Source organism: Symphalangus syndactylus, chromosome 21 (assembly GCF_028878055.3).
Source record: "Symphalangus syndactylus isolate Jambi chromosome 21, NHGRI_mSymSyn1-v2.1_pri, whole genome shotgun sequence".
NCBI classification, from domain to species: Eukaryota; Metazoa; Chordata; class Mammalia; order Primates; family Hylobatidae; genus Symphalangus; species Symphalangus syndactylus.
In genome coordinates, this window is record NC_072443.2 from 52,348,969 (window position 1) to 52,374,411 (window position 25,443).

Genomic DNA, 25,443 nt, shown 5'->3' on the forward strand with positions numbered 1-25,443 from the left:
AGGCATCCGCCACCATGCCCAGCTAATTTTGGTATTTTTTAGTAGAGATAGGGTTTCACCATATTGGCCAGGCTGGTCTGGAACTCACATTGTGATCCGCCCGCCTCAGCCTCCCAAAGTGCTGGGGTTACAGGCGTGAGCCACCGTGCCCGGCCTGCCACATTCTGTTTTAATAATTTTGTTTCAGTTCCACCATTTTCCTCTCTTACCTTCCACACCCCAAATAAAACTCTGTTGGGATTTTGACTGGAATTTTTTTCTTCAAGCCAACTTTTTTTCTCATTGATTGCAGTTTTGTTGTGGCTGTTGCATTAGTCTGCTCAGGCTGCGTTAACAAAACCCCATGGCTTGGGAGGGTCCAACAACAGACATTTTGTTTTCTCACAGTTCTGGAGGCTGGAAGTCCATGAGCAAGGTGCTGGCACATGTTTCTGGTGAGGGCGCTCTTCTGGGCTCACAGACTGCTACCTTCTCAATGTGTCCTCCCATGCCCTTTCCGCTATGTGCACAGAGAGAGGACACATGAGCAAGGTGTCTCTGGTGTCACCTCTTCTTATAAGGACACGAATTCTCTCAGATCAGGGCCCCACCCTGCAACCTCATTTAACCTTCATTCCTTCCTTACTCCAAATACAGCCATCTGAAGGGTTAGTGCTTCAACACAGGAATTTTGGGGGAACACAAAACATTCTGCCCAGCCAGGTGCAGTGGCTCATGCCTGTAATCCCAGCACTTTGGGAGGCTGAGGTGGGTGGATCACCTGAGGTCAGGAGTTCAAGACCAGCCTGGCCAACATTGTGAAACCCCATCTCTACTAAAAATACAAAAAATTAGCTGGGCATGGTGGTGGGCACCTGTAATCCCAGCTACTTAGGATGCTGAGGCAGGAGAATTGCTTGAACCTGGAAGGTGGAGGTTGCAGTGAGCCGAGATTGCACCATTGGACTCCAGCCTGGGCAACAAGAGTGAAACTCCATCTCAAAAAAAAAAAAAATTCCACCCATGATACTATTTTAGGTCTTGTTTCTGTTCCTTCAGTAAGATTGATTGATTCTTTTTTTTTTTTTTTTTAGAGACAGGGTCTTGCTCTGTCAGGCTGATATGCAGTGGTGCAATCATCACTCACTGTAGCCTCCAACTTCTGGGCTCCAGTGATCTTCCCACCATAGCCTCCTAAGTAGGTAGGACTAGAGGCACACCCAGGCTATAATTCATTTATAACAGCATCCTTTGCCTTTCACAGTAAACATATTCCTAGGTACTGGTGGGAATATAAAATGTCGCTATTTTAACAGCCAAAAGTAAGAACAACTCAAATGTCCATCAACTGATAAGTGAATAAACAAAGGGCAGCTTATCCATGCATTCTAATATTATTCAGCTATAAGAAGGAATGAAGTAGTGACACATGCTGTCATATGGGTGCTAAGTGAAGGAAGCCAGTTGCAAAAAGACTGTATGTTGTACAATTCCATTTCAGTGAAATGTCTGGCCCGGATGCAGTGGCTTATGCCTGAAATCACAGCACTTTGGGAGGCTGAGGCCGGAGGATCACTTGAAACCAGGAGTTTAAGACCATCTTGGGCAACATAGCAAGGCCTCATCTCTACTAAAAATTAAAAATTAGCTAGGTGTGGTGGCACGAGCTTATAGTTCCAGCTACTTGGGAGGCTGAGACTGGAGGATTGTGTGAGCCCAGGAGTTAGAGGCTGCAGTGAGCTGTGATCATGCCATTGCACTCCAGCCTGGGCGACAGAGCAAGACTCTGCCTCAAAAAAAAAAAAAAAAAAAAAAGAAATCACAGTCCACTAGAAGAAATGGGGAAAATTAAAATAAATAAATAATGTTTAAAAATTAAGTGTCCAGGCCGGTCGCGGTGGCTCACGCTTGTAATCCCAGCACTTTGGGAGGCCGAGGCGGGCGGATCATGAGGTCAGGAGATTGAGACCACGGTGAAACCCTGTCTCTACTAAAAATACAAAAAATTAGCCGAGCGTGGTGGCGGGCGCCTGTAGTCCCAGCTACTTGGAGAGGCTGAGGCAGGAGAATGGCGTGAACCCGGGAGGCGGAGCTTGCAGTGAGCCGAGATCGCGCCACTGTACTCCAGCCTGGGTGAGAGAGCGAGACTCTGTCTCAAAAAAAAAAAAAAAAAAAAAAAAATTAAGTGTCTAGAATAATAGGCAAGTCTATTGAGACAGAAAGTAGATGAGTGGTTGCTGGGTCCAGGATGGTGTAGAATGGGAGTGGGAAGGAACTACTAATGGGCATAGGGTTTTTTGGGGGGAGTTATGAGAGTATTTTAAACTTAATGTTGATGGCTGCCCAACTTTCTGAATATACTAAAAACCATTGAATTGTACACTTTATGGCATGTGAGTTAAAACCCAGTAAAGCTATTAGGAGTGCAATGGCATCATCTTGGCTCACTGCAACCTTGACCTCCCGGGTTCAAGCAATTCTCCTGCCTCAGCCTCCTGAGTAGCTGGGATTATAGGTGCTTGTGTCACCATGCCTGGCTAATTTCTGTATTTTTGGTAGAGACGGGGTTTCACCATGTTGGCCAGACTGATCTTGAACTCCTGACCTCAGGTGATCCACCTGCCTCGGCCTCCCAAAGTGCTGGGATTACAGGCGTGAGCCACCATGCTCAGCCAAAGCTGTTATTTTTTTAAGTATGTATTCCTAGATGTTTTATACTTTTATAGTTATTGTGAATAGAATGATTTTTTTCCTAGATAACTTTTAATGAATAGAAACAGTTCCTGCTTTATCTCCAAATTCTAGAACAGTCACTGGCACACAAGTGCTCAGTGTTTAAGCGACACTGTTTTCCTGCATGCAAAAGTAGAATGCTGCTCCTCATTGGAAACGTTACTTTGGCAAAGTCCCACTAAAATGACCATAGTCCATCTGCTCTGATTGTCACAGATGGTGATAAAATTCATTCACAGCTGCCTTTCTAGGCCTGCAGCATTTGGGAGACAAAACTCTGCTAAACCTTTGGAAGAAAAAAGAGACCAGAGGCCATTGGTCCCGAAAATGGATGGAAGATGGGGAGGTAGAAGGAGTGTGTTCCAGGCTGAGAGGGCAGCTCACACTCAGCTCCAGCCACTTCACCTCGTGCACACACTGGCTGAGGGTTGCCAGATGTTTGAGAAAAGCTAGAAATCCAGACCATTGTTAACCATTGGCAACTATAGGGAACATACAGAAAGCATCTGAACTGGATGTGGTCCCAGAGCTCCCAGATCATGATCTGATCAAGAACATCCATGAACTTCTGTCCTGATTGCTCAGTGCAGACTGCTGCTTCTCCTGGCAAGACTCCTCTCTTCACATTGACCTGGAGTTGTCACAAAATCTGTTTTTCTCTTGCTACTCTCCTGAGCGTGGCACCTTCTGCCAGAGCGCTCCCTTAACTGTGTGGGCAGGCTCTGCTCCACAGCTCCCTGCCCACTCTGCTCAAGCCGAAGTGAGCCCCTCCTGAGCAGAAAGGGCCCGTAATGAGGGCTGAAATGTTCTATTTCGTGAGTAACCAACCTTTCTCTGTCTCCTTGTCCAGGAAACGGAGGTGGAGCTGTACAACGAATTTCCTGAACCTATCAAACTGGACAAGAATGACCGGGCCAAGGCCTCGGCAGAAAGCTGCAGTTGCTGAGGGGGCAGTGAGAGTTGAGCACAGAGTCCTTCACAAACCAAGAACACACGTAGGCCTTCAACACAATTCCCCTCTCCTCTTCCAAACAAAACATACATTGATCTCTCACATCCAGCTGCCAAAAGAAAACCACATCAAACACAGTTACACCCCACATATCTCTCACACACACACACACACACACACACACACACACAAATCTGACATAATCAAACTCCAGCCCTTGCCTGTGATGGCTCCTTGGGGTCTGCCTGCCCACCTACATGAGCCCGCGAGTAATGGCAGCAGGACAAGCCAGCGGTGGAAGTCATTCTGATATGGAGTTGGCATTGGAAGCTTATTCTTTTTGTTCACTGGAGAGAGAGAGAACTGTTTACAGTTAATCTGTGTCTAATTATCTGATTTTTTTTAACAGTCTTGTGGTCTTTTTACCCCCGCCCTTTCCCCTCCCTCCTTGAAGGCTACCCCTTGGGAAGGCTGGTGCCCCATGCCCCATTACAGGCTCACACCCAGTCTGATCAGGCTGAGTTTTGTATGTATCTATCTGTTAATGCTTGTTACTTTTAACTAATCAGATCTTTTTACAGTATCCATTTATTATGTAATGCTTCTTAGAAAAGAATCTTATAGTACATGTTAATATATGCAACCAATTAAAATGTATAAATTAGTGTAAGAAATTCTTGGATTATGTGTTTAAGTCCTGTAATGCAGGCATGTAAGATGGAGGGTTGAACCCTGTTTGGATTGCAGAGTGTTACTCAGAATTGGGAAACCCAGCTAGCGGCAGTATTCTGTACAGTAGACACAAGAATTACGTACGCCTTTTATCAAAGACTTAAGAGCCAAAAAGCTTTTCATCTCTCCAGGGGGAAAACTGTCTAGTTCCCTTCTGTGTTTAAATTTTCCAAAAGGTTGATTTGCATAATACAGTGGTATGTGCAATGGATAAATTGCCGTTATTTCAAAAATTAAAATTCTCATTTTCTTTCTTTTTTTCCCCACTGCTCCACACTTCAAAACTCCCCTGTTAGATCAGCATCCTACTGTGAGAGTAAAAGGAAAACCCTAACAGATCTGTCCTAGTGATTTTACCTTTGTTCTAGAAGGCGCTCCTTTCAGGGTTGTGGTATCCTTAGGTTAGCGGAGCTTTTTCCTCTTTTCCCCACCCATCTCCCCAATATTGCCCATTATTAATTAACCTGTTTCTTTGGTTGGAACCCTGGCAGTTCTGCTCCCTTCCTAGGATCTGCCCCCGCATTGTAGCTTGCTTAACGGAGCACTTCTCCTTTTTCCAAAGGTCTACATTCTAGGGTGTGGGCTGAGTTCTTCTGTAAAGAGATGAACGCAATGCCAATAAAATTGAACAAGAACAATGATCATCTGCCTTTGCCATGTCTTTTTTTCCTTCTTCGAGAGCCTTGGCTCAGTAGAGACCACATGAGCTAATCATAGCCAATGCCTTATCAAGCAAGAGAGCCCTCCATAAATGGGCACGTGTGGTGCTTCGAGGCAGAAAGGCCCTCTCCTGTAGTGCCTGTCCCTAGTTTTGTTTTGTTTTTTTTTTGGGGGGGGAGGGGGGAGGGGTGTATTTTAATCACAGTGTTGGAGGTTGAGGACCATGGATGGAGAAAGCATTGTCCCTTTAGAAGAGCAGCCACAAACTGCTGGGAACTCTGAGCCATGCATATCCTGTAGGTGTAACTGTAACCTAGTCATGTGTTAGGTGTTTTATTTTTAGTTGACCTAGTTGCTAACACTTAGATGTGTAATTCTGCATTTGTCACAGGAGAGGAAGATTTGGCAGCAGAGGCTCTGTATTCCAACATATGTAAGCCCCTACCTGGAATGGAATAGATGCCACTTAGAAGCAATTTTATTAAAATAGTAGTAGTTCAGGTCGTGGGTCACTTTAGGTTTTGCAGAAGTGCCTCATTGACTTTGATCTTGAATTCTACTTTGCTACACTTTTCTACATTTCCACTTTTCTGTCTCAGCTGGTTTCTTTCCTCGTGGCTCCTCTTGGCATGTACTTTATGTGTTAAAAATAGCATAGTTTAGAAGCTCAGATGCTGCACAATGTGAGATTATCCACAGTGCAATTCCACCCTGGCTGGTGGTGCATGGCTTAAATCTTCTCTGGTCGTATATTTTGTTTGGGCCTCATCAGATGTTTGTCCTCTAGAGGAGCAGAGTTCTCTCCAGCTTGGGGCCCAGTGACTGGGCCACAGTGTGTGGACCCTTGTGTGATGCCCACCTCTGCAAATCAGGCATCTATTCCTCTGTGTTCCACTGGTCTTGACCTTGTATATGACATTAAAATGGACCTTGACTTCTGACCTGCTTGACCGTTATCCTAAAACTGATGATCATCCTGACATTAACCTGCCTTAGCTTGAGATGAATGTAATCTTTAATTGACTCTGATTTCAACCATTGTCCTTATCATAACTTACCCTAATTTTAATGGCTTTGGCTTTGAACTGGCTTTGACTTTACCCTAAACATGATCACTGTTGAATGACCTTGACTCTGACCCACCTCCTGACCCTAATCATCACCTGACTTTGAAGTTAACATGGAACCCTTCCGTGACAATAGGTCTTACTCTCTGACCTGGGACTAATTAGTCTCATGTCCCATCAGCCTGATGGCTGAGCTTGGTGTCATATTTTAACCCTAAACTGTATAATGTTCATCTAAGGGATTCAGCTTAACCACAATAGGAAGCCATGGCTGAGACTGAGTTCTGCATCAACACAGTGCCTTTTTCTATGTACCTATTTAGATTCAGCATAAGCCTGTGTTTTCTCTCAAAAGAGGGGAACTTGTCATTTTGCTGGAATAAGCAGTAAGGATTTACTTTTGAGAAGAATATTTGGGACTGAGTTTGTCTGCAGTACTATGGATTGTTTGGGTTCACTTGTATTTGCCTCGAGGCGAGAATGAGAGATGAGTGTGTTGCTGGGTTTGCATCCATCTCAGTTTGCACTAACAAGTATTCAGAAGTTACTTTTGGCAAGGCACTCTGGCTCACACCTGTAATCCCAGCACTTTGGGAGGTCGAGGTGGGTGGATCACCTGAGGCCAGGAGTTTGAGACCGGCCTGGGCAACATGGCAAAACCCCGTCTCTGATAAAAATACAAAATTTAGCCGGGCATGGTGGTAGGCGCCTGTAGTCTCAGCTACTTGGGAGGCTGAGGCAGGAGAATCGCTTGAACCTGGAAGGCAGAGGTTGCAGTGAGCCAAGATTGCGCCACTGCACTCCAGCCTGGGCAACAGTGAGATTCCATCTCACAAAAAAAAAAAAAAATGTTTTGGAAAGGACGTCTGGGAATGAGTTTGTTGTACTAATATGTACTTGTTTCAGTAGTACTCCTTCAGATCCCAGCTTATTCTGCCTCCACGTGAGTGTGTGTTGCTGTGCCGACTTTCATCTCCCCCAATAAACTATGAGGAGTTGGTTTTAATAAGAATGCCTGAGTTCATTGTACTAACAGGGATTCTCATCCAAACTCCTGCTCAGGTTCATTGATTCCTCTCATCTTTTAGTAAGAATATGCCTTTGAGATTAATGTGTATTGCATTGCTTACATTGATGTCAGTTAACACTGACCAACAATAAGATTTCACCTTAAGATAAATGTCTGAGACAAAGCTTTTTTGCACTGAAAATGATGCCTTCCAATAGCATGAAGTAGGTGCATCTTGGTTCACTCTACCTTGCAGTAAGAACGTGCCCTAGAGAGGAATGTGTGTGTCCTGCTTACCTTCCTCTCAGTTGTCACTCGCATGCAATTAGGAGTTACATGAATCAAATGATTGAGACTGGATGTACTTGTACTAATATGGATTCTTTTCATCACCACATTAGACTCATTCTAATCGATTTACACTTAACAGTCATCCTGACCGTGATCCCCTTGAGGTGACCTTGGATTAACTTTGAAACTGACCCATGTGTCCTGACCTTGACTTTTTTTTTCTTTTTTTTAGACGGAGGCCCAGGCTGGAGTGCAGTGGCGCGATCTTGGCTCACCGCAACCTCCGCCTCCCAGGTTCAAGTGATTCTCCTGCCTCAGCCTTCTGGGTAGCTGGGATTACAGGTGTGCACCACCACACCTAGCTAAACTTTGTATTTTTTAGTAGAGAGGGGGTTTCACCATGTTAGCCGGGCTGGTCTCGAACTCACGACCTCAAATGATTCACTCACTTTGTCCTCCCAAAGTGCTGGGATTACAGGTGTTTTGATCCTGATCTTGAATCTCATATACAGTCATCGTGACCTTAAGCTGAAATAAGCATGAACTTGACCTTGAATTTGAATCTAGCCCTAATTCTGACCCTTGTCTTCACCCTGTCACCCTGACCATGTTTTGCCCTCATTTTAAACTTGTCCTTGAAACTGACTTTGATTGATTTTGAATCCAGTACACTGATGCTTTTCATGGCCCTGAATCTGAATCTGAAGCCAACCCTGAACATTGTCCTGGCCATAAGTTTATACTTCCCCTAAGTTTATACCTGAGTCTAGCTGACCTTAACCATTCTTAAGTTATCCTTAACCTTAGTCATCCTGCCACTGTTGATAGTCTGCCTTTGAACTGCTCTGGCCTTAAAATGACCTTGATTCTCTTGGCTCTAATCCTTAGCCTTGGTATGAGGTTGGACCCAACCCTTGTCCTGGTGCTGACCAGCATTCTGGCCCTACGTTTCAACTTTACCTTGAGCTTGAGCCATTCGGACCTTGACATGACTTTGAGGCCGACTCTGATTATCACCTTGAACATCATTCTAGCCATGTCTTAGTTTTTTTTTTTTTACTTGACTTTGCACTTGACCTTGACCCTACCATAGATCCTCAGTTTGACATAATCATCCTGATCTTGCCCTACCTGACTCTGAAATTGCTTTACCTTCATCCTACCATTGTATGGACAATGACCTTGAACTTTACTTGGATCCTGATCTTAACTATCCTTTAAACACAGACATCCATACTTGGACCCACCCCAACATTGAAATGATCTTACCCAAAAAATTGACCTTGTCACTGACTCCGATCCTTATCTTCACTCTTACCTGCTTTGATTTTTTGATGATCATTGATCTGAATCGACCCTGATACTGAACATGACTGACCATTTTAGAGCCTTGGCTTGTGTTCCAAACCACCAGCACATCTCAGCGCCCACTTTCTTCTTTTCCGTTGGCTCTTCTTGTGGACGTGTCCTGTATTCATTTGCTAGGACTGTCATAACAAATACCAGGCTGCAGGGCTTCAACAGCAGAAATGTCTTTTCTCCCGGTTTTGGATGATAGAAGTCCAAGACCCAGATGTCCACAGGGTTGTTTCCTCTCAGCCCCTCTCCTCAGCTTGTGGATGCCTCTCTCCTTCTGGTGTCTCCACATGGTCTTCCCTTCTTTGCCTTTCTGGGTTTGAATCTCCTTTCTATGGACACCAGTCAGATTCGATTAGGGCCCAACTATATGACCTCATTTTACTTTAGTTACCTCTTTAATGGTCCTGTCTCCAACTGCAGTCACTTGCTGAGGTACTGGGGTTTAGGCCTCAACATAGGAATTGGAGGGGGACACAGCCCAGCACATCACCTCCCCTATCACCTCTCTTATGTACATCTTAGCTCTCATAGCCGTCACTGTCTAATTTTTCTTTCCTTAAATCTGGCTTCATTCCAAATTTCCCCTCCCCTGACTTGTTTTAATCTTTAACAGTTTTGTGAGGTACAGTCCACCCTCTGTAAAGAGGAGAAAACAACAGATCTAGAAAGCTGAGCACTTGCTGGGAGGTTCGTTTTTCCTAAGAGGAGCTGTATGTTGGAATCACCTGAGGGCCTGGGCCCCACCTGATTTACTGAACTTGACAGTGCCGGGGTGTGGCTCAGGTATGCTTTTAAAATCCCTCCAGGTGATTCTAATGTGTAGCTGGCGTTGAACTGGTATAAAAATATTTCCCTAAATATTTTATGAACCACAAATGTGTAAGGTCCACAGCTGGTTCCTAAGAGACAGGAAAAAGTTTGGCCTTAAAAAAAATTAAAGATCTCGGCCGGATGCGGTGGCTTACGCCTGTAATCCCAGCACTTTGGGAGGCCTAGGTGGGAGATCACGAGGTCAGGAAATCGAGACCATCCTGGCTAACACGGTGAAACCCCGTCTCTACTAAAAATACAAAAAATTAGCCGGGCGTGGTGGCGGGCGCCAGTAGTCCCAGCTACTGGGGAGGTTGAGGCAGGAGAATGGTGTGAACCCGGAGGCGGAGCTTGCAGTGAGCAGAGATAGTGCCACTCCAGCCTGGGCAACAGAGTGAGACCCCATCTCAAAAAAAAAAAAAAGATCTCAAATGTATGCTCTAGCCTTCCCCACCACCACCACCACTGAGTTGCAACTGCACAGATTTTGTTTGACCCACTTTGCCTACATACTTCCAACCAATATTTGTAAATGGGAAGATAGCACACAAAATCCAACTCACTTGTCTTTAAAAAATTGGAAGAAAGTGCAACACTTGGATCACACTCCCGAATTTCTCATAGTGACCACTAATTGAGGACCCACCTTATTTAAACTTGCTTGCCTGGCTTCCATGCTAAGAAACCAACTTATGTCTGAGGGCGGCCCGGCAGCTTCCGAGTGGAATACGTGTGCTCCAAGAGACCGGGCTTTGGGGTGTGGTGCGCTGAGTGCTGCTGCTCTGCCAAGTGAGCTCGGCCTGTTCCACGGTGACTAGCAAGTTTCCATGTCCTGAGTTTCCTGGCCAGGTAGAAGATACTGGAAGTCTGGAGGAGAACCCAAAACTGCCAGCATGGCACATCCTGTCCCCACCTCTTTCCTTTAAGGACAGGAACCATGTGCCTTCACAATGCCCTTCCTCATAGTACTCCTTTCCTTTGCCAGAAGTCCTGCTTCCATTCACACTGCAGGGCTAAAGATGTCCCTTTTTGCTTATTTTTGTTGTAGTTTCATGGAAGGGAGCCGGAACTGGAATTTTGTTAGCTTTTTGGAGTCTAGTCGTAGCCCGTGGGTGTATTATTACTCCCTACTTTATGCCAGGAAAGAGAAAGGGTAAAGGCTATATAGAAAATCCCTAATTTAGAGGAGGAAAAGGCCACTCTGGATGGCCCATTGAACGGAGGTGGTGAATTCAGTAGTTGGGTTTCCATTGGTATCTGTTGCTTCTGCTTTCAAAAGCAAGCTTGGCTTGCAGTTTATAAAAGTACCCTGGGTCCCTAGTCATCTCTGCACTCATAGGAATGCCTGCTGGGGTACTGTTGTGGAAGGACAGGGAAACTTCTTGCCAAATTTCATTCCTTGCCATAGAACAGGATCCTCCAACTCTAGACATTAACTTAGGTTGTCTTGGAGAGATCATCAAGATTTTGTTAAGTCACTTGATTCTCTAGCTGCACTCCCGGGTAAAAGGAAACTACCCTCACATCTATGGTCAGTTGATTTTTGACAAGGGTGCCAAGACCATTCAATGGGGAAAAGACAGTTTTTTCATCAAATTGTGCTGGGATATGGATACCCATACCCATCTGCAAAGAATGAAGTTGGAGTCTTAACCTTGCACCATATACAAAAACTAACTTGAACTGGATCAAAGACCTAAGTGTCAGAGCTAAAACTGTAAAACCCTTTGAATAGGGGGAAAGCTTCATGACAGTGGATTTGGCAGTGATTTATTTGATATGACTCTAAAAACACAGGCAACAAAAGAAAACAGATAAATTGGACATCATGAAAATTAAAAATTTTTGTGCATCAAAGAACACTATAAAGAGAATAAAAACTCATCATATATCTCATAAGGGATTAATATCCAGAATATATAAAGAAGTCCTACAACTCAATTTTAAAAAGTGATTCAAAAATGAGTGAAGGACTTAAATACATATTTCTCCAAAGAAGATAGAATGATCACTGTCAGTCCACCAGAAAATGCGAATCAAAACCACACTGAGCCACTTAACACACAAAACAGCAAGTGTTAGTGAAGATGTGGAGAATCAGAACCCTCGTGTTTTACTGGTGGGAATGTAAAACAGTGCAGCCACTTTGGACAATAGCCTGGTGATTCCTCAAAAAGATAAACATGGAATTACCCTGGGACCAGCAACTCCCCTCTTGAGATGTGTACCCAAGAGGATTGAAAGCTGGGATTCAGAGAGATACTTGCACACCCATGTTCGTGGTAACATTATTTACATTAACCAAAAAGTGGAAACAAGTGTTCATCAACAGAGGAATGGATAAACACAATGTGATATGTATATAGAATGGAATATTCATAAGGAGTAAGGCCAGGTGTGGTGGCTCATGCCTGTAAGCCCAGCACTTTGGGAGGCTGAGGCAGGTGGATCACGAGGTCAAGAGATCGAGACCATCCTAGCCAACATGGTGAAACCCCGTCTCTACTAAAAATACAAAAATTAGCTGGGTTTGGTGGCACGCATTTGTAATCCCAGCTACTCGGGAGGCTGAGGCAGGAGAATCGCTTGAACCCGAGAGGCGGAGGTTGCAGTGAGCCATGATCATGCCACTGCACTCCAGCCTCGGCAACAGAGCTAGACTCCGTCTCAAAAAAAAAGAGTAAGATTCTGAGTCATGCTGCAGTATAGATGAGACTTCAAAACATTATTCCAAGACCGAGTGCGGCGACTCACGCCTGTAATCCCAGCATTTTGTGAGGCCAAGGTGGGAGGATCATTTGAGCCCGAGAGTTCAAGACTGGCCTAGGCAACTTAGTGTGACCCTATCTCTACAAAAAATAAAATTAGCCAGGTGTGGTGGCATGCGCCTGTAGTCCCAGCTACTTGGAGGCTGAGGCAGGAGGATTGCTTGAGCCTAGAAGGGCTGCAGTGAGCTGTGGTTGTGCTGCTGCACTCCAGCCTGGGCAACAGAGCGAGATCCTATCTCAAAAGAAAAAACATTATTCTAAGTGAAATAAGCCTGACACAGGAGGACAAATATTGTTATCATTCCACTCTTAGGAAGTACCTAGAATAGGAAAATTCATAAGAGACAAAAAGTAGAATAGAGTGCAGGGAGGGGAATGGAGAATTACTCTTTAAAGGGTACACAATGTCTGTTGGGGATGATGGAAGTTTTGGAAGTAAACAGTGGTGATGTTTGCACAACATTGTGAATGTATTTAATGATGCTGTAATTGACACAAAATGGTAAATTTTTTGCAAGTTTTATACTTTTTTTAATTGAAAAAAAAAAGGAAACTGCTGAGTGAAAAAAGTCAAAGATCAATGAGTGCCTAAAGCCCATGAACTTGAAAATGAGGCTTCGCCTCACAAAAACGCCAGCTGCCTCTGCATCTGTCCCCTTCCCATGTGTCTCTGAGGCCCAAGCTGGTGGCTCTTTTGTTGTCAGCCCTCCCAGCAGCCGTGCTGGCCTTGAGGCCTCACCCAGCACAGTAGACAGAGGGAGCGCAGAAGACCAGGGCTCCCCCGGGCTGAGAGCTCCTGAGTCCTGGCGCTGAGCCTCCTGCTGCACACACATTTCTGGAACTCTGGGCTCTGAATCAGGGTGTGGGCCAGAAATTTTTACTCAGTTTCAGGGGACACATGAGTTAGGACTCATTTCTTGAGCCTTAAGGCTGTGCAAGCATCCCCTGGCAACTCTAGCCAGCTTTGCTGCTGAAGGAGGCTGTAGGTAGAGAGTGCAGAGAAGACCCTCCCCAGTGGAGCAGGGACCTGGAAACTCAGTGGCCTTCCTTTCCTCCCAGCCTTAGTCACTCACACCCACTGAGGCCAGTGTGGAGACTGGGATGCTGGGAAGCTTGCCCCAGGCACCTTTGACCCTGCAAGTCCCTGGAGCTCTGTCTCAGGCAGGGTTGCAAGCCCCTGAGCTGCCCACACGTCTCCAGGAGTACCAAGGCAGGAAACTCACTGGAGAGCTGGAGCTTTAAGAAAACTTCATGCTTTTTTTTTTCTTTTTTTCTCCACCTTCAGTGCCATGGATTTCCTTGGTCTGGGTGTGTTGAAGGCTCACCCGATGATTGGAGTGTGTGGCCAGGGTGGAGAAGCACACAGCGCTGGATGCTCTCAGCAGAGGCCTTTGGCCCAGGGCTTCTGTAGAAGCAGGCAGGGAGCCTGCACTTCCCGCCTTCCACCACCCATGGCTCTGGACAATGACACACTGGGCAAGAGAGACATATATTAGTGGGCACAAAAGATCTCTTTCTGTTTCTGCTTGGGGTGTTTCTGTGTAGGAAAAGAAATCCCATCTTCCTTCATTGAGGCCCAAAACCAGCAGAACTCTTCCGCCTGGCCCTTCTAGTATGTGAACTTGGTTCCTGTAGGAAGTTGTGGCTCTCTGCCCCCTCCAGAGGCCACACCAAGGTCTGGAGGAGGCAGGGGCTCCCTGGAATGATGGGACCCCTGAGCCACTGTGTCTCCATGGGGTGCTGGGTTATGGACAGAGGCAGGTTGCTAATTTGCACATAGACCAACCAGAGAAGGCCTGAGAAGGGGTTGCAGCTGTTCCGGGCTGTGTTTGGAAACCTACAACTGACTGGCAGTTTCCAGGAATGGGCCCTGCAAGCCAGGCTGTGACCCTGCTGCTACATTCTCCTGCTCTCTGGGTTCCTTGGTGCTAGGAGGAGCCTTCTGGATGCCTTCCAGGCTTGGGACAGAAAGTCAAGGGAAGAAAAATGTACCCTGGTGGCCAGCCTGGCAGTGATGAGTGGCTCCAGTTGAGAGAGGCCCAGGGACTGGGGCTGGATTCCAGGATCCATTCAGCAAAGGATCTCTGGCCAGCCACTACCCTCAGAGAGCAGTTATGAAGGAAAACCAGGTCAAGAAGCTGACGTCTGCCCCACAGGAGTGCACAGACTCAGAGCCAGACAGCCCTGTCAATGGGGAGGGACCTCTGTGGCACTCAGGGCTGCAGCCACAGAGACCGTGTCCATGGGGCGTGCAGTGGAGCCTTGCCACAGTCACAGGCAGCACAGGCTGGAAACTGCACCAGTTACAGGCCTGCAGGCCAGCCCTGAGGTGCCAGTGGGTTTTGTTTTACATCCTGCTGTTTTTCTTTAATCTGAAGTTTTATGGCTCCAATATTCAAAACACACACACACACACACACACACACACACGAGATGACGTATAAAAAATGCTGACGCCCACATCTCTTCAAACCGTCTTGCAGCCCCAGGCCCCCGTTCTCCTTGCTGCAGCAACTGGAGCCGCTGGTGCTCCCAGGCAGGGCCACCGCACCTCCGGCACCGGCTCCTCACCTCCTGCCTCTCAGGCAGATTTAGATCATCTCCCTGGCCAGGTAGGCCTGCAAGCCTGTGGCCCCTGGGAGAGAGATAATGTGTTAGAGTTCTCTAGAGGGACATAACTAATAGGATATATGTATATATGAAAGGGAGTTTATTAAAGAGAATTGACTCACACAATCACAAAGCAAAGTCCCACAATAGGCCATCTGCAAGCTGAGGAAGAAAGAAGCCAATGGTAGATCAGTCCAAGTCCAAAAGCCTCAAAAGCAGGGAAGCTGACAGTGCGGCCTTCAGTCTGTGGCCAAAGGCCCAGGAGCCCCTGGCAAACCACTCATGTAAGTCCAAGAGTCCAAAGGCCAAAGAACCTGGAGTCTGATGTCCAAGGGCAGGAAGCATCCAGAACAGAAGAAAGATGAAAGCCAGAAGACTCAGCAAGCCAACTTATCCCACCTTCTGCCTGTTTTGTTCTAGCCACACTGGCAGCTGTTAGATGGTGTCCACCCACATTGAGCGTGGGTCTGCCACTCACAGTCCACAGACTCAAATGTTAATCTCCTCTGGCAACACCCTCACAGACACACCCAGGAACAAGTTTACCAGCTATCTAGGCGTCCTTCAATCCAATCAGGTTGATATATTAACATCACAAGTCCTTGTCAACTTGAACCCCTTGTCAACTTGAACCCATACACATCTCTTGAAATCACATTTAACCTCCAAATAAAGGAAATAAGGTCATAATTACACCTAACATAACACAGCTATCCTTCATACAACCAGAAGGACACTAATCCTTAACCTAAATGCTATTACGTAAAGTTAACACTTAAATGCTGATATAAAATCAATAAATCTTAAGTCACATGATAATGGAAAAAGAAAGGAAATAAAATGAAGATGTTTTCTTAGTACAAGTGTATACATGCACAAACATTTTTAACAAAATAAGGAGGAAATAGTCGCGACAATTACAATCCTTGTTTCTGCAATTGGTCACATGGCTGTAGCTGGTATTAATAACTGTCTTCTGCTACCCATTCTGTATTCCCTTTGCCTTCAGCAAGCACCTTGGCTGGTTGTGGTTTTTTACCTGGTGGAGTGACCCAAACGTTCATTCCTGAAGGGTCTGGACCATTGGCAGTCCTGCCTGAATTGGGCTGTTGTAGTTTTCCATTGACCTTAATCACGGCATGGTAATACTAAGAGATGCCCTAAAGGATCCTATATTCCATGCATACTCTTCTTTATTACCTTCATTGTGGAGTAGTAGTCTGATTTCATCTTGATAGTCCAGGCCAATCACCGCAGCCAACACTAACTCCCTTCTTAGCCTGTGGACTTAGAGGCAAGAGGAGCCCAAAGTGGTCAGTTGGCAATCTTCCACTTTAACAGAATTATTATTTCGTCTCCTGGTGGCAACATTCCTCCCTCTGGAACTGAGACCTCTAGGCCAGCAGAACATAATGTTGCAGGAACAGGAAGCAAAACTTTGCTAGTGGGTCACTAGGGGTGATGGTGAATGGTGCCACATCCACTTCCACCCCTTGATTCCTGGATCTGTGAATGCTGGCTATGGGAGAAACAGTACCATATGTTGGATGCTGATTCAGAGCATACACAGCCTTCTGGAGAGCTTTGCCCCAGTCCTGCAAAGTATTGTCACCTAGTTGGCATTGTAATTGTGACTTCAAAAGGCCATTCCAATGTTCTAGCAATCCGGCTGCTTAAGGATGATGGGAAACATGGTAAAACCAGTTAACTCCATGAGCATGCGCCCACTGCTGCACTTCTTTAGCCATAAAGTGAGTGCCTTGGTCGGAGGCAATGCTGTGTGGAATACCATGATGGTGGATAACGCATTCCGTTGAGTCGGAGGATGGTAGCCTTGGTAGAAGCGTTGCGTGCAGGATAGGCAAACCCACATCCAGAGTAAGTGTCTATTCCAGTGAAGACAATCCTTTGCTTTTTCCATGATGGAAGAGGTCCAATGTAATCAACCTGCCACCAAGAAACTGGCTGATCACTCTGAGGAATGGTGTCATATCGAGGGCTCAGTGTTGGTCTCTGCTGCTTGCAAATTGGGCACTAAGTAGTGGCCTTAGCCAGGTCAGCCTTGGTGAGTGGAAGTCCGTGTTGCTGAGCCCATGTGTAACCTCCATCCCTGCCACCATGGCCATTTTGTTTATGAGCCCATTGGGCGATGACAGGGGTGGCTGGGGAAGGAGGCTGAGTGGTGTCTACAGAATAAGTCATGATGGCTGGGCATGGTGGCTCACACCTGTAATCCCAGCACTTTGGGAGTCCGAGGCAGGTGGAGAATGAGGTCAGGAGATCGAGACCATCCTGGCTAACACGGTGAAACCTCGTCTCCACTAAAAATACAAAAAATTCTCTGGGCATGGTGGCAGGCACCTGTAGTCCCAGCTACTCCGGAGGCTGAGGCAGGAGAATGGCGTGAGCCTGGGAGGCAGAGCTTGCAGCGAGCCGAGATTGCGCCACTGCACTCCAGCCTGGGCGACAGAGCGAGACTCCATCTCAAAAAAAAAAAAAAAAAAAAAAAAAGAATGAGTCATGATTGATAAATATCCACAATAAAAATCCTCCTTTGCCGAGGTCACTCTTTGGTGAGCACTCACATGGGACACAAATATCTTCACAGTTTTTGACCACATACTGTGGTCAGAGAAATCCATCCACATACCTCTAACCCCAGTTCACCAATTTTCCAATCATGCTTCTTCCAAGTCCCTGTCCATCCAGCCAAACCATTGGCTACAGCCCGTGAGTCAGTATATAATCGCGCATCTGGCCATTTCTCCTTCCTTGCAAAGTGCACAGCCAGGTGCGCTGCTCGAAGTTCTGCCCACTGGGAGGATTTCCCTTTCACCACTGTCCTTCAGGGATACCCTAGAAAGGGGCTGCAGCTGTCCACTTACGGGTGGTACCTGCATATTGTGCAGAGCCATCTGTAAACTAGGCCCTTGTCTTCTCTTCCTCTGTCAACTGATCATAGGGCCATGAGGCCATTGGTGCAGGCTGGGAGAGAGAAGGCAGGGTGGCAGGAGTGGTGACGATGGGCATTTGAGTCACTTCCTCATGTAACTTACTTGTGCCTTCAGAACCTGCTCGAGCCGGATCACATATATACCACTTCATTTGATGATGGAATGCTGCTCTGCACGCCCCTCCCACTTTATGGGTAGATGAGTCAGAAAACAGCCAGTTCATGATATGCAGTTCATGTCACATGGTGACTTGGTGACCCATAGTCAAATGTTCAGTTTCTAACAGGCCAAGAGCTGTCTCTCGAAAGGAGACTAGTTATCTTCAGAAGACGGCAGAGCCTTGCTCCAAAATCCTAGAGGCCTCTGCTGTGATTCACCTGTTGGGGCCTGCCAAAGACTCCCAAAATCATCGCTATCTACCACTGACAACTCAAGCACCATTGGATCTGCTGGGTCATATGGCCCAAGTGGCAGAGCAGCCTGGACCTCTTGCAGAGCCTTCTCCTGTTCTGGACACACTCAAAACTAGCAGCCTTTCGGATCATTTGACAAGTGGGCCGGAGTAACACACCTAAATGAGGAATGTGTTGCCTCCAAAATCCAAATAGGTCCACTAGACATTTTCCCTCTTTCTTGGTTGTAGGAGGGGCCAAATGCAGCAACTTATCCTTCACCTTAAAAGGAATATCTTGACAGGCCCCAAGCCACTGGACCCCTAGATATTTTACTGCGGTAGTAGGTCTCTGTGTTACTGGAAGGTGCCATGCAGGTCTAGGCTTTTGGTGTTCTGAACAAAGAATTGAATGAGACACACACAGATAGCAAAGCAGGGCAGCAGAAGTGGATTAGGCACAGCGTTCCACTCTCGGAGGGGGAACGCAGACCAACCTCTGCAAGGTGAGATCAGATCCAGCGTGGTGTAGTTTGGATCTTTTTATGGGTTTTTTCCTTCTCTTCCCAAGGCTCCCTAATCTCTAGCCAGTGTCTGCCTTTTTGATTGATAGGTGGGTTGCTTAGTTACTTTGGCCCCTGTGCACTTGTGCACCGCCTCCGATATGCAGTCCATATGCATTGTTGGGAAAAAGGCTTATGTGGTGCCTGCATAAACTGGCCATAAAAATATGGGACAATAAGTTGTGGAAAGCCATAAGAGGCCTCTAAGGAGGAAAGCCTCGTAATTGCCATCATGTTGCCAAGCTCAGAGCGAGACTCGCTCTTTTTTTTTTTTTTTTGAGATGCAGTCTCACTCTGTTGCCCAGGCTGGAATGCAGTGGCTCAATCTCCACTCACTGCAAGCTCCGCCTCCCGGGTTCACGCCATTCTCCTGCCTCAGCCTCCTGAGTAGCTGGGACTACAGTGGGCGCCCACCATCATGCCCGGCTAATTTTTTGTATTTTTAGTAGAGACGGAGTTTCACCGTGTTAGCCAGGATGGTCTTGATCTCTTGACCTCGTGATCTGCCTGCCTCCACCTCCCAAAGTGCTGGGATTATAGGCATGAGCCACTGCGCCCGGCCAAGAGACCCGCTCTCTTATCTGTAAACACTGTGTTCAAGGAGAAAGACACTCCTTTGAAACACTGGAATGTGGACAGACATGCAGGCTCCTAGTTAAGCCCGCTCCCACCAGCTACTCTCCAATAAGTTAAAGATATGCTGTTTGAGCACAAAGGAGATTCATTTAAACCACTATTGCTATAGATTATGCCTATGACGCACTGCCACCCTTTCACTGTTTTGCCCTGAACATCTGCTTCTTAGATCTAAGTGATTATACTCAATAGCGTGGAGACCAGAGCTGAGCCTTTTGCAGCCTCCATTTGCAACTGGCCCCCTGGCTCCCACCTTTATGAACACTTAACCTGTCTCTTCTCAATCCTTTGTCGCCACCGGACTTCGGGCACCCTGTGGGTGGTGTTGAGGCTGGTCCCCAACATGCATGAGCTTTAATGAGCTGATTATCATATGGGATCATGGTAAGGATATGTTTTCTCTCTAATGCACATGCCTAGCCCTGAAGAGCGGCCCCTTACTGGTTTGGTCTGGATCCTGCTGGCCAGGGTGTACTTGCTCGCTTTTCTTTTTATTTTGACTGCTCAACATCTAGCTCTTATTTTGCTTCTTGCCCACTGCCCTTTTACCTTGCTTCTACTTTCTGCTTTTAGTCATTCTGCCCTTTATTTAACTTTTAATTACCTTTGCTACTCTCCTGCTCAGTTTCCCTATTCTCCAGCCTCACTGAATTTTAGTCAGATTTATTTCCCATCCGCTGGCACACAAATGTGTCACCAATGAGTCCAGTGTGGTTGCTACTTCTCGCTACAGTCAGCATAATGTCATTAATGTAATGGACCAGCGTGGTATCTCGTGCAAGGGAAACACCATTAAGATATCTGTGAAGAAGATTACAACACAAAGCCAGATAGGTGATAGAGCCCTGAGGTAGGACCATGAAGGTATATTGCTGGCCTTCCCAGCTGAAGGCAAATTGCTTCTGGTGGTCCTTATAGACAGGAATGAAGAAGAATGCAATGCCCCACACTCAACCGCCAACAGCCCAAAGCCAACACTCCCTCAGCCTGGCACCCCGTGGCAGAGCCCCAGGAGGCTGCCTCCCTCCCAGCGCTGCTGCCCAGGAGTGGACGGGTGGACAGGTATCAGGGTGTCTCAAGTCAGGGCCACCCTGACGCAGCTGCCTCAGGACCACAGCTGACTGATTGCAGCCATGTCCTCTGCGGGCCATCTGTCAAGGTCACAAGTGACAGATGCCACAAGGCACAGTGGCCTGCCCTGCCCAGGGCTGACCTTCGGGGTGGGCAGGGGGCACTAACTCGAGTCCTCTCTGTCTCATGCGTCCATGTGAAGAGACAGGCTTTGTGTGAGCAACAAGGCTGTTTATTTCACCTGGGTGCAGGCGGGCTGAGTCTGAAAAGAGAGTCAGCAAAGGGTGGTGGGATTATCATTAGTTCTTACAGGTTTTGGGATAGGCGATGAAGTTAAGAGCAATGTTTTGCAGGCAGGGGGTGGATCTCACGAAGTACATTCTCAACAGTGGGGAGAATTACAAAGAACCTTATTAAGGGTGGGGGAGATTACAAAGTACATTGATCAGTTAGGGTGGGGCAGAAACAAATCACAATGGTGGAATGCCATCAGTTAAGGCTATTTTCACTTCTTTTGTGGATCTTTAGTTACTTCAGGCCATCTGGATGTATATGTGCAGGTCACAGGGGATATGATGGCTTAGCTTGGGCTCAGAGGCCTAACATTCCTGTCTTCTTATATTCATAAGAAAAATAAAACGAAATAGTGGTAAAGTGCTGGGGTGGCGAAAATTTTTGGGGGTGGTATGGAGAAATAATGGGCAATGTTTCTCAGGGCTGCTTCGAGCAGGATTAGGGGCAACATAGGAACCTAGAGTGGGAGAGATTAAGCTGAAGGAAGATTTTGTGGTAAGGGGTGATATTGTGGGGTTGTTAGAAGAAACATTCGTCATATAGAAGGATTGGTGATGGCCTGGATACAGTTTTGGATGAATTGAGAAACTAAACGGAAGACATGAGGTCCAAATAAGAGAAGGAGAAAAACAGGTATTAAAGGACTAAGAATTGGGAGGACCCAGGACATCGAATTACAGAGTGCCCAAGGGGGTTCAGCGTAATTACTTGTTTGGTTGGTGAGTGTTTGGGCTCTATTCTTGACAGAGTCCTCCTTTTTTAAGTTGGAGGCTGAGCTTGGTGAGGTGTGTTTTTAAAAGACCATTAGTCCATTCTACCTTTCCTGAAGATTGAGGGATAAGGGGTATGAAGGTTCCACTGAATACCAAGAGCCTGAGAAACTGCTTGGGTGATTTGACTAATAAAGGCCAGTCCGTTATCAGACTGTATAGAGGTGGGAAGGCCAAACCGAGGAATTATGTCTGACAAAAGGGAAGAAATGACTGCAGTGGCTTTCTCAACCCTGTGGGAAAGGCCTCTACCCATCCAGTGAAAATGTCTACCCAGACCAAGAGGTATTTTAGTTTCCTGACTTGGGGCATGTGAGTAAAGTGAATTTGCCAGTCCTGGGCGGGGGCAAATCCCTGAGCTTGATGTGTAGAGAAGGGAGGGGGCCTGAACGATCCCTGAGGAGTAGTAGAATATCAGACGGAACACTGAGAAGTGATTTCCTTAAGGATAGATTTCCATGATGGAAAGGAAATGTGAGGTTTTAAGAGGTGGGCTAGTGGCTTGTAACTTTTACATGGAAGAGGTTATGAAATGATGACAGAATAGAATGGGCCTACGAGGCTGGAAGGAGCTATTTTCCTTGGTCTAAGAACCATTTACCTTGTATGGGAAGAGATTGATAGGTGGAAATTTCAGTGGGGGAGTAGGTGGGAGTGACCAATGAGAAGGAGAAAAACTGCCATGAGAGATAGAAGTTGGAACGCTAGCTGCTTTTTTAGCTACCTTATCAGCATAAGCGCTGCCCTGAGCAATGGGATCTGATGCCTTTTGATGGCCCTTGCAGTGAATGACTCTAGGTTTTTTTGGATGTAAAATGACCTTGAGAAGAGTTTTGATTAAAGAGGCATTAATGATGGAGGACCCTTGTGTAGTGAGGAAACCTCTTTTTGCGCATATAACAGCATGGTGGTGCAGGATATGGAAGGCATATTTAGAGTCAGTATAAATATTGATGCGTAGTCCTTTGCAATAGTGAGGGCTCAAGTTAAGGCAATGCGTTTGGCTTGTTGAGAGGTAGTGGGGGCAGGGGCAGAGTGGCAGCCTCAATTATATATGTAGAAGATACTATAACATAGCCTGCCTTTGCTGGTATGTGGGGATTAGGCCTGGTGGAACTGCCATCAATAAACCAGGTGTGATCAGGGTGAGGAACAGGAAAGAAGGAAATCTGGGGAAATGGAGTGAATGCCAGGTGTATCAGAGAGATACAGTCATGCGGGTCAGGTGTGGTATCAGGAATAATGTGAGAGGCCAGGTTAAAGTCCAGGCCAGGAACAATGGTAATTGTGGGAGACTCAAAAAACAGTCAGTCTAGCCAAAGGATCTAGGGAGCAGAAAGTCTTATGCGTCAGGTATGAGGAAGAAAATAGATTTTGGAAGTTATGAGAATTGTAGAGAGTGAGTTGAGCATAGTTTGTGATTTTGAGGGCCTCTAAACGTATTAAAGCAGTGGCAGCCACCACACACAGACATGAGGGCTAGGCTGAAAGAGTAAGGTCAAGTTGTTTGGACAGAAAGACTACAGGGTGCGGTCCCGGCTCTTGTGTAAGAATTCCGGCCATACAGCCCTGCACTTCGGCTGTGTGCAATGAAAAAGTTGGGATGAGTTAGGGAGAGCTAGTGTGGGAGCAGCCTTTAGGGCTATTTTTTAAGGCATGGAAAGGGGAGTGGGGAAAGGATTTAGGATTTATGGGGTCAGCTAGGTTTATCTAGAACAGAATAATGGGCTGTGGAGGGAGGTATTGAGGATAGGAGACTATATGGCTTTGGCACCATGGGGTGAATAGGCAAGACAATCTGGTTGATAAGGCACAGATCCTGAACTAACCTGTAAGACTTGTCCAGTTTTTGGACAGGTAAAATGGAGGAATTGTAAAGAGAGTTTATAGGCTTTAAAAGGCCATGCTGTAGCAGGCGAGTGATAACAGGCTTTAATCCTTTTAAAGCATGCTGTGGGTTGGGATATTGGCATTGAGCTGGGTAAGGGTGATTAGGTTTTAATGGGATGGTAAGGGGTGCATCATCCATCGCCAAGGAGGGAGTAGAGGTGTCCTATACTTGTGGATTAAGGTGGGGAGATACAAGGAGAGGATGTGAAGGAGACTTTGAACTGGGGGAAAAGGCAGCAATGAGGTGTGGCTGTAGCCCAGGAATAGTCAGGGAAGCAGATAATTTAGTTGAAATGTCTCGACCTAATAAGGGAGCTGGGAAGGTGGGGATAACTAAAAAGGAGTGCATATAAGAATGTTGTCCAAGTTGGCACCAGAGTTGGGGAGTTTTAAGGGGTTTTGAAGCTTGGCCATCAATACTCACAACAGTTATGGGGGCAAGGGAAACAGGCCCTTGAAAAGAAGGTAATGTGGAGTGGGTAGCCCCCATATCGATTAAACAGGGGACGGACTTACCCTCCACTGTAAGAGTTACCCAAAGCTTAGTATCTGTGATGGTCCAGGGGGCTTCCGAGGTGATCAGGCAGCATCAGTCTTCAGCTGCTAAGCCGAGAAGATCTGGGAAGGAGTCAGCCAAGGAACGTTGGGTTTGGGCTCCAGGGGCTTTAGGAGCGGCGGCTATGTGAGTTGGACAGTCTGACCTCCAGTGGGGGCCAGCACAGACAGGGCATGGCTTAGGAGGAATTCCAGGCTGTGGGCATTCTGAGGCCCAGTGGCCAGGCTTTTGGCATTTGAAGCAAGGTCCACGAGGATGTTTTTTTTTGTTTGTTTTTTGTTTTTTTTTTGAGATGGAGTCTCGCTGTCGCCCAGGCTGGAGTGCAGCGGCGCGATCTCGGCTCACTGCAGGCTCTGCCCCCAGGGGTTCACGCCATTCTCCTGCCTCAGCCTCCCAAGTAGCTGGGACTACAGGCACCCGCCACCTCACCCAGCTAATTTTTTGTAGTTTTAGTAGAGACGGGGTTTCACCGTGTTAGCCAGGATGGTCTCAATCTCCTGACCTTGTAATCCACCCGCCTCGGCCTCCCAAAGTGCTGGGATTACAGGCGTGAGCCACCGCGCCCAGCCACGAGGATGTTTTGAAGGAGCCCCTGGGAGATGTGGCATGGATGTTCTGAAGTTCTCGTATGCTGGAGACGTGGTTGTGGGTTGTCTTACAGCGGAAGCAAGTAGCTGTAGCTCAGAAATGCGTTGCTGTCTGGCTACCTCCTCTCTATCATTGTACACCTTGAAGGCAAGGTTGATTAATTCCTGTTGTGGGGTTTGAGGGCCGGATTCCAATTTGTGAAGCTTTTTTCTAATGTCAGGAGCTGACTGGGTGATAAAATGCATATTAAGACTAAGGCGGCCTTCTGGCCCCTCTGGGTCTAGGGTGGTAAATTGTCTAAGGGTAGCTGCTAAGCAGGCCATGAACTGGGCTGGGTTTTCATCTTTACCTTGGGTAGTTTCTTTAAGTTTGTCATAATTAACAGCTTTGTAAGCTGCATTTTTAAGCCCTTCAACTAGGCAGGAAACCATGTAATCTCACCCAGCTATACCTGGGGAATGTGCCTGATAGTTCCACTGGGGATCTTCACGGGGAACTGCTCTAATGCCTTCCTGGAGGCCTGGCTCATGAAGCCGGCGGTATCAGCATGAGACTGGGCTAGAGAAAAAAACTCTTTCCCATTCATCTGGGGAGAGGGTAGAAGTTAGGATGACATTTAAGTCACTCCAGGTTAAACTGTAGGACAGAGTTGGATATCGGAATTCCTGTATATATTTAGTGGGGTCTGATGAGAAAGAGCCTAAACGCTGGCTGATTTGGGAAAGGTCTGATAGAGAAAAAGGCAAATATACCCTGGCTA

The 25,443-nt window shown here is 46.7% G+C and overlaps 1 protein-coding gene across 5 annotated transcripts in view; it reads left to right on the forward strand.

Annotated features, from left to right (window-relative positions):
* The window catches only part of RAB7A (RAB7A, member RAS oncogene family), a 79,651-nt gene extending 74,614 nt beyond the window's left edge, over positions 1-5,037 (forward strand). For all 5 annotated transcript variants that reach the window (XM_055259102.2, XM_055259103.2, XM_063630250.1 and 2 more), the window contains one exon: positions 3,563-5,037. In XM_055259102.2, coding sequence (XP_055115077.1) covers positions 3,563-3,658 — 96 coding nt within the window. In that variant the 3' untranslated portion in view covers positions 3,659-5,037. The remainder of the gene's footprint in view (positions 1-3,562) is intronic.
* Positions 5,038-25,443: the final 20,406 nt, after the last annotated feature.